The sequence below is a fragment of the Rhinopithecus bieti genome, unplaced genomic scaffold (assembly GCF_001698545.2).
Source record: "Rhinopithecus bieti isolate Rb0 unplaced genomic scaffold, ASM169854v2 scaffold_18153, whole genome shotgun sequence".
Taxonomy (NCBI): domain Eukaryota; kingdom Metazoa; phylum Chordata; class Mammalia; order Primates; family Cercopithecidae; genus Rhinopithecus; species Rhinopithecus bieti.
This window is the reverse complement of record NW_016809139.1, coordinates 14,273-22,739: the sequence shown is the minus strand read 5'-3', so window position 1 is coordinate 22,739 and position 8,467 is coordinate 14,273. Positions and strand designations below refer to the sequence as shown.

General features: G+C 65.0%; 1 protein-coding gene and 1 long non-coding RNA gene across 2 annotated transcripts in view; one reads left to right on the top strand and one right to left on the bottom strand.

The window, feature by feature from the left end:
• The window catches only part of COL6A2 (collagen type VI alpha 2 chain), a 27,145-nt gene that overhangs the window by 7,124 nt on the left and 11,554 nt on the right, over positions 1–8,467 (top strand). Inside the window, exons 5-14 of the mRNA XM_017888654.1 lie at positions 16–84; positions 821–883; positions 1,257–1,346; positions 2,011–2,073; positions 2,655–2,717; positions 3,353–3,415; positions 3,930–3,992; positions 4,484–4,534; positions 4,860–4,895; positions 5,222–5,284. Coding sequence (XP_017744143.1) covers positions 16–84; positions 821–883; positions 1,257–1,346; positions 2,011–2,073; positions 2,655–2,717; positions 3,353–3,415; positions 3,930–3,992; positions 4,484–4,534; positions 4,860–4,895; positions 5,222–5,284 — 624 coding nt within the window. The remainder of the gene's footprint in view (positions 1–15; positions 85–820; positions 884–1,256; positions 1,347–2,010; positions 2,074–2,654; positions 2,718–3,352; positions 3,416–3,929; positions 3,993–4,483; positions 4,535–4,859; positions 4,896–5,221; positions 5,285–8,467) is intronic.
• On the bottom strand, positions 6,109–7,948 carry LOC108539784 (uncharacterized). Its single transcript, XR_001888479.1, has 4 exons — positions 7,849–7,948; positions 7,384–7,446; positions 6,588–6,650; positions 6,109–6,214 (listed from the first exon to the last, which is right to left on the bottom strand). It is a non-coding gene; the product is annotated as an uncharacterized LOC108539784 (long non-coding RNA).

Sequence of the window (8,467 nt, the reverse complement as noted above, 5' to 3'; positions counted from 1 at the left end):
CACCTCTCACTCCTCTCTCAGGGCCCCGATGGTTACCCAGGGGAAGCAGGGAGTCCGGGGGAGCGAGGAGACCAAGGCGGCAAGGTAAGTGACCTTGTCAAGGTGCAGGCCGGCCAGGGCAGGTGGAGTCACCAGCTTCTAGGGGTTTCCCTGTTCCCCCACCCCGAGAGGGGCCTCCTGGAGGCAGCCCCAGCTGAGAAGCTGACCAGAGAGGGCCTTTCCTGAAACACTGGTCAGTGAGGACCCAATGGCCGTGGGACGCGATGGGGGTACCCTGCCCACTGCTTCATCAGCTTGCGGCTAACCCAGGGCTGCACGTCCTGCTTGGGGCGGCTCCACCACTGCCCACCTAGGCCTCAGCAACAAACCCACCTCCTCCCAGGTGCAGCCCCAGGGAGCCCCACCCACACCTCCTGGAGCTCCCCATGGGAATGTTCGTGCCACAGGGGCTCTGCCCTCCTGGGCTGCCTGCAGTATCGCCCCATCCCTGGCGGCCCAGGATCCCCAGGGGCTTTTCTCTGGGAGCCTGGCACTTGGACCCAGGGCTTCCCACTTCCGGTCCACCTTCCCTCAGCCTGAGCCCAAGTCTGGCTGAGTTCCCTGTGTAGATGCACGGGCGTCCTGCCTGCGACACACACTCTGCCCTCGGCTGGCATGGAGGTTCCGGCAGCCCCCAGCCAGCATCTGGCGTCCGAGGTGCCCTGCGGATATCAGGGAGGTGCAGCCCCAAGCCCGACTGTGGGTCCTGCCCCACCGCTGGGCAGCCTGCACCCCCTTCCGCTGCCAAAAGACGTGAGGCTGATTCTGCAAACCCTTCCAGGGGGACCCTGGCCGCCCAGGACGCAGAGGGCCCCCGGGAGACATCGGGGCGAAGGGAAGCAAGGTGAGCCCCTCTGCTTCTTCACCTGCAGCTGAGCTGGCCACACTCACGCCCATGGCCCGGATGGACGGTCACACTGGCCACCGTCTCTGCTGTCACCATGGTTCCCCATTGGGCTCTGGGGACATGGGGAGGGACAGGAAGGACAGGCCATGTGCCCTGAGCCACCAATTGCTCTGACCTGTGCCCTCCTCACGAGGCTGGACAAGCTCCAGGGGACCCTGCAGGCCCCACGTGCCTGGCAAGTGGATTCCGCTGGAAGACAGTAGGGGCTCCACACCACACACGGACAGGCGTGACAGTACCTGAGGACCCGGGGTCAGGCCCTGCTGTGGCCTCTGCCTCTGGGTGACTGTGCTGTTCTCTCCTTCCTCAGGGGTATCAAGGCAACAACGGAGCCCCAGGAAGTCCTGGTGTGAAAGGAGCCAAGGGTGGGCCTGGGCCCCGCGGACCCAAAGGCGAGCCGGTGAGTCCCGCCCACCCCGCCTCAGGGCCCCGCTCTGAGCATCCTCCTTGCAGCTTGAGGAGGACCATGGGAGAAGGGCACCTGGGCTGTAGGCAGGACCCCTGCTGGCAAGGCAGAGCCAGGCCCCATCTTCCTGAGAAGTAGACCCGGACCACCCCACGGGCACCCCAGGGCTGAACTTAGAGGGGAGGCCCAGGCAGGTCCTCCATGGTGTTCCCTAAACCCAGCCCCAGCTGCCCAGGCCGTCCTGTGAAGGGTGGTCGGGGCCCGTCCCAGTGCTGACCACTCCAAGGGGATTCTGTCTGAGCACGGAGCCTGCCTGCGAGTGACCACAGTGGCTGGACGGCACCAGATCCCCGCCGGACCCCAGCCTATCACCTAAAACGCCACTCACCGGACATGCAACTCCACCTGGAGCCTCCCCAGATCGTTCCTAACTCCTCAGCATGGGTGGGACCAACCCAGCACAGGGATGAGGGCTGGCAGCAGAGCCACCGGCGCAGGCTGAGGCCGTTGGGAAGGAGCCTGGGGATCGAGGTCCCAGGTCCCAAAGCCAGAGCCCTCCTGGAGAGAAGCAGCATTGGCCCCGGCACAGCTCCCACCCTCCAGGGGCTCTGGGCTTGCGCTCAGCCCCCTCCCTCACCCACACGCCTGTTCTCTGCAGGGGCGCAGGGGAGACCCCGGCACCAAGGGCAGCCCAGGCAGCAACGGCCCCAAGGGGGAGAAGGTGAGTCCTCGTGTGGAGGTGCCACAGGGTCTCACTGTGGTGCCCATGGGCTCTCCTGATGAGGGCCCCAACCCCATTCCTCCCAGAGAACGATAGAACTCCAGGGCCTCACCCTCCAGGGGACACTCCCTGTGGAGTCTGGTAACGCAGCCTGGAGATCCCCACACCCCATTCCCTGCTGAAGGAGCTCCACTGCCCGCCCAGGCACACCCCACACGGCTGTGCAGGCACCGCACACAGGCCCGTGACTTCAGGGGTGACGCTGAAGGGCTGGGCGGCAAAACCCCGGCCACCAGCTCCCCTCGACACCAGGGGAAGGGGCTTCCTCCCGGGAGGTGGACAAGGCCTTACCACATGTGGGTGGCCTCAGGGGGACTGAGAGACCCCATGCTCAGAGCACCAGCTACAGGCACCAGGAAGGAACTGTGGGTGAAACAGGCGACTGGTCCATGTCCCCCTGGACAGACAGGGGTCTTCCTCTCAGGCCCCCTTCCCCAACCCCGGCCACACCCGCCTCTCACGTGGGACCCAGGCTAGAGGCGTCAGCTGAGACCCATGGGGCCTCCCTTCCCTTCCCACAGGGGGACCCTGGCCCTGAGGGGCCCCGCGGCCTGGCTGGAGAGGTTGGCAACAAAGGAGCCAAGGTAGGGGGGCAGGGGTGCTGCACCCCAAGGTAGGGGGGTGAGGGGGCTGCACCTCAATGTAAGGAGGCCCAGGGAGGCTGCACCCCGAGGTATGGTGGAGGGGGGCTGTACCCCAAGGTAGGGGGGAGGGGCTGCACCTCAAGGTAATGGAGGAGGGGTGCTGCACCCCAAGGTAGGGGGGCTCGGGGCTGCACACCAAGGCAGTGAGAAAGGGGGCTGTACCCCAGGGTAGTGGGAGATGGGAGCTGTACCCCAAGGTAGGGAGGCCCGGGGGGCTGCACCCCAAGGTAGGGGGGCCAAGGGTGGCTGTACCCCAAGGGAAGGTGGACAGGGACTGCACCCCAAGGTTGGGAACCCAGGTGGGTGCTGCACCCCAAGGTAAGGGGGGCCCAGGCGGGGGTTGTACCCCAAGGTAGGGGTGCTTAGGCGGGGGCTGCACCCAGAACCTGGTCTGCTCCACGCAGTGTGGTCAGGGCTGAAAGTCAAGTGGAGCCACAACCTCCGGGAGGGTCGCAGGGGCTAGGGCCAGACCCACCTTCCCCCCGAGGCCCTGCAGTGTCCACAGGATTGATGTCGGGGTCTGCAGGGTGCCGCTGTGAGTCAAGAGGACCCCAAACTCCTCCCCTTTCTTCCAGGGAGACCGAGGCTTGCCTGGACCCAGAGGCCCCCAGGGGGCTCTTGGGGAGCCCGGAAACCAGGTCAGTGTGGGACACCTGTAGCCCTATGACGAGAGATGGGACCCCTGTGCCCTCTGACCCCACGGCTAGAGGTGGGACCCCAGTGCCCTCTGACCCCACGGTCCATGCCCTCTTTGTGGCACCACTCAGGTTTCCCTGTCCGTGTGGGGACAGGCTGGAGCCAGCCACTGTCCCCATAGGAAACCCAGGCAGCAGGGCCTGGCCTCAGAAGCCAGGACCTGCTCCCCTAGACCCCAAGTACCTCATACCCACTCTCAGCCCCAGCCCCTCATTCTGCCCTGAAGGACCCAGGTGGGGGAGTCAGGGGCAAAGCGGTGGGCCTGAGGGCCTGGATGAGCCATGGGGAGAGGAGGAGCTGGGACCCTCAAGACAAGGGTCCACGGCCCCCACAGGCAGCAGGAGGAGCTGGGGCCATGTGCCCGGATGCTCAGGGGTGGACGGAGCATGTCAGGTGACCCCTGGGCATGGCCAGTCCTTGCCTGTGCTGACTTCTGATTTTCTCTCCTGCCCTCAGGGATCTCGGGGAGACCCCGGTGATGCAGGACCCCGTGGAGACTCAGGACAGCCAGGCCCCAAGGTACGTGCTCCTTCTCCAGCAGGATGTGTTGGGGGTTCAGGGCAGCTGCCTGAGGAGCAGGACGGGGGCCGGCCTGGGGTCGCTGTTGCCAGCAGAGGTGCCTCAGGCCGGGCCTCTGCCTCCTGTTCTCCGCTCTGGAGGGAGGGGCTGCCTCCAGGTCCAGGAAGCCCCCGGCTCTCCTCTTGAGCAGCGACCCTTGGGTGGGGGAGGCGCATCCTTCCTGAGGCAGGGCCTGAGGGCAGCCATGTGGCCTGAGCAGCGTCCTCCCCGTGTGTGGGCAGGCGGCAGCTCCTGGGTCTCTAGGCACAGCCAGCCCCAGCTGGAGATGGACAAGGCGAGGTTGGCTCTGCCAGGCCCCTGCTCACAGCCAGCCCTGGACAGCACCCTCAGCCCACTTCTACCCCCGTGTGCACCTTGGGCCCTGCTGAGCACAGCCCCCCAGCCCCACCCCGTCCTATGACCTTGCTGACCGACTCAACGTCCTCCTCCAGGGAGACCCCGGCAGGCCTGGATTCAGCTACCCAGGACCCCGAGGAGCACCTGTGAGTCACAGCCTGAGATGGCAGCTCCCAGGAGGGGGTGGACATTGTCCCAAGGGCCCTGAAGGTTCCTAGTCGTTCCCTCGAGGCCTCCTCTGTGCAGAAGAAAGTGAGGTCCCTCCTAGGGGACGGAGTGGTGAGAAGGCTCTGGGTGACTCAGCGAAGGACAGGTCCAGCCCAGCATCAGAAGAGTGTGGCTCAGAACGCAGCACGGCGGCCTCACCCAGAGTGTGCATAAGCAGAGGGGACGGCCGCAGAAGCTGCCCAGAGGGAGGACGGAGCCCTGGGGTCTGAGGCTGAGTCACCCTGACTTCTCTTTGCTTCCCAGGGAGAAAAAGGCGAGCCCGGCCCACGCGGCCCGGAGGTACATGTGGGTCCTGGCCACCTGTGCCCGCCCAGGGTGGGGGTCTGGATGCCCACCCACTATTGCTGGGAACACAGCGCCCACCGTCACTGACAGGACCATCCCTGTCTTGGGATGGTCCTGGCCCCCCAAGGCCCAGCCATGACACCTAGGCTGAGTTCTGAGGGAGCCATCGGCCACTGGCTGGTTCCTTTCCAACCAAAGTTCAGCCTTTGCCAAAAAACCACATAGATGTTCCCATTTAAATAATCCCAAAATGCCAGATATATTTTCCAAGTAAAATCTCACATCATCTGTCCCAGGCTAACATGTGTCCCCTGTCACAGGGAGGCCGAGGCGACTTTGGCTTGAAAGGAGAACCTGGGAGGAAAGGAGAGAAAGGAGAGCCTGTGAGTGTCACCGTCCCGAAGCCCACAGCAGCTGGGCAGAGGCAGGGAGGGGCCCTGAGGCTGAGCGTGTGCATCTGAAAGTACGGGAGGATGCCAGGCAACTTGGCCCCAGCCGTGAGCACCACCCCCACCTTCCTGAAGGGGACGGCTGGCTCAGGGGCCGCCTCCTTCCACCCACCCTCACTTCCAGCATCCACCAGGGTCCCCTCCCCAGCATCCCCCACCAGGGTCCCCTCCCCCCAAAGATACTTCCACATAGCATTCCCCTCAGAGTTCACACACACAGCATTCCCCAAGGGTCCCCTCCCCAATGTCCCACACACAGCATCCGCTCCCAGCATCCCCTAGCAGGTGCTCTGGGCCTCCAAATCCCCAGCCTGGCCAAGGGTTTAACCAGGACTGCAGGTTGGTCTGGAACTGAGTGAGCATAAGACGAGGGATGGATAATGATGGATGGATGGGCAAGTGGATGGGGGTGGGCAAATGGGTGGATGGGCGATGGATGGATGGGTGGATAGATGAGTGGGTGGAGAGAGGNAATCCCCTTGGAGTGGTCAGCACTGGGACGGGCCCCGACCACCCTTCACAGGACGGCCTGGGCAGCTGGGGCTGGGTTTAGGGAACACCATGGAGGACCTGCCTGGGCCTCCCCTCTAAGTTCAGCCCTGGGGGTGCCCGTGGGGTGGTCCGGGTCTACTTCTCAGGAAGATGGGGGCCTGGCTCTGCCTTGCCAGCAGGGGGTCCTGCCTACAGCCCAGGTGCCCTTCTCCCATGGTCCTCCTCAAGCTGCAAGGAGGATGCTCAGAGCGGGGCCCTGAGGCGGGGGTGGGCGGGACTCACCGGCTCGCCTTTGGGTCCGCGGGGCCCAGGCCCACCCTTGGCTCCTTTCACACCAGGACTTCCTGGGGCTCCGTTGTTGCCTTGATACCCCTGAGGAAGGAGAGAACAGCACAGTCACCCAGAGGCAGAGGCCACAGCAGGGCCTGACCCCGGGTCCTCAGGTACTGTCACGCCTGTCCGTGTGTGGTGTGGAGCCCCTACTGTCTTCCAGCGGAATCCACTTGCCAGGCACGTGGGGCCTGCAGGGTCCCCTGGAGCTTGTCCAGCCTCGTGAGGAGGGCACAGGTCAGAGCAATTGGTGGCTCAGGGCACATGGCCTGTCCTTCCTGTCCCTCCCCATGTCCCCAGAGCCCAATGGGGAACCATGGTGACAGCAGAGACGGTGGCCAGTGTGACCGTCCATCCGGGCCATGGGCGTGAGTGTGGCCAGCTCAGCTGCAGGTGAAGAAGCAGAGGGGCTCACCTTGCTTCCCTTCGCCCCGATGTCTCCCGGGGGCCCTCTGCGTCCTGGGCGGCCAGGGTCCCCCTGGAAGGGTTTGCAGAATCAGCCTCACGTCTTTTGGCAGCGGAAGGGGGTGCAGGCTGCCCAGCGGTGGGGCAGGACCCACAGTCGGGCTTGGGGCTGCACCTCCCTGATATCCGCAGGGCACCTCGGACGCCAGATGCTGGCTGGGGCTGCCGGAACCTCCATGCCAGCCGAGGGCAGAGTGTGTGTCGCAGGCAGGACGCCCGTGCATCTACACAGGGAACTCAGCCAGACTTGGGCTCAGGCTGAGGGAAGGTGGACCGGAAGTGGGAAGCCCTGGGTCCAAGTGCCAGGCTCCCAGAGAAAAGCCCCTGGGGATCCTGGGCCGCCAGGGATGGGGCGATACTGCAGGCAGCCCAGGAGGGCAGAGCCCCTGTGGCACGAACATTCCCATGGGGAGCTCCAGGAGGTGTGGGTGGGGCTCCCTGGGGCTGCACCTGGGAGGAGGTGGGTTTGTTGCTGAGGCCTAGGTGGGCAGTGGTGGAGCCGCCCCAAGCAGGACGTGCAGCCCTGGGTTAGCCGCAAGCTGATGAAGCAGTGGGCAGGGTACCCCATCGCGTCCCACGGCCATTGGGTCCTCACTGACCAGTGTTTCAGGAAAGGCCCTCTCTGGTCAGCTTCTCAGCTGGGGCTGCCTCCAGGAGGCCCCTCTCGGGGTGGGGAACAGGGAAACCCCTAGAAGCTGGTGACTCCACCTGCCCTGGCCGGCCTGCACCTTGACAAGGTCACTTACCTTGCCGCCTTGGTCTCCTCGCTCCCCCGGACTCCCTGCTTCCCCTGGGTAACCATCGGGGCCCTGAGAGAGGAGTGAGAGGTGGAGCTCAGCACACGGCGGGTGAGATTCTCCCCATGAGCCAGGGCCCCAGTGCCCCGTTGTCCCAGCCTGGGAGGCACCTCCCACCCTCGCTGTGAGGCCCCAGGCTCAGTGACCGAGAGGCCAGGCCCAGATCTGCTGCTCAGAGACATGGAGCTGTCCAGTGACACTGAAGCTGAAGACACATGAGGTCTCCAGGCCACGGGGATCCGCCAGGAGCTCCCAGGGGGATTCCTCATATGACTCAGACCCAGCAGAACGCTGGGCTGGGGTGCTGGGCTGCCAGGAGAACCCAAGCTCCCATCGCAGCAGCAACCACTCTCCCGCCCAGTCAGGCACCCATACCCGAGCCGAGGCTGAAAGAGGGGTGCAAACGGCCCTTACCCGGTTTCCGGGGTCTCCCTTGCAACCAGGAGGTCCGATGCGCCCCAGCTTGCCCTGAAGGAGAAGGGGGCAGGAGGAGTCTCAGGGCAGGGTTCTGGGGTCCGTGTGTGCCAGTGACCAAGGCACAGCCCGCCCGGTTCTGCCCCTCAGAGCTGCAGCGTTCTCTTCCCAGCACACGGGCGCACACACGAGGCCATGGCTGCTGTGCAGCTGTCTCTGGGGAGGCAGAGTGGCCGGTGTGCGGGAACAAGCCATCCCTGGCTGCTCCTCAGCCCAGGCTGCCTCCCAGAGGCCCTGAGGGCAGAGCTCCCTGGGCACAGAGGATGTTCCCACGGGGAGCCATGGAAGGAGTGGGTGGTGCTCTCCTGTGGCTCAGCCTGGGAGGAGGTGGGCTTGTTGCTGGCCTCTGTTGGCAGCACAGCTGCCCCCAAGCCAGGATGTGCAGCCCTGAATTAGATGCAGGCTGGTGAAGCCCTGGGTGGGGCAGCAGGATGTGGCGGGACCTGGAGTGCGTGTGTGTGCATGTGCATGGACGTGTGTGTATGTGTGTGCATGTGCGTGTGTACGTGTGTGCATGTGCATACGTGTGTGCATGTGTGCGTGTGTGCGTGTGCATGTG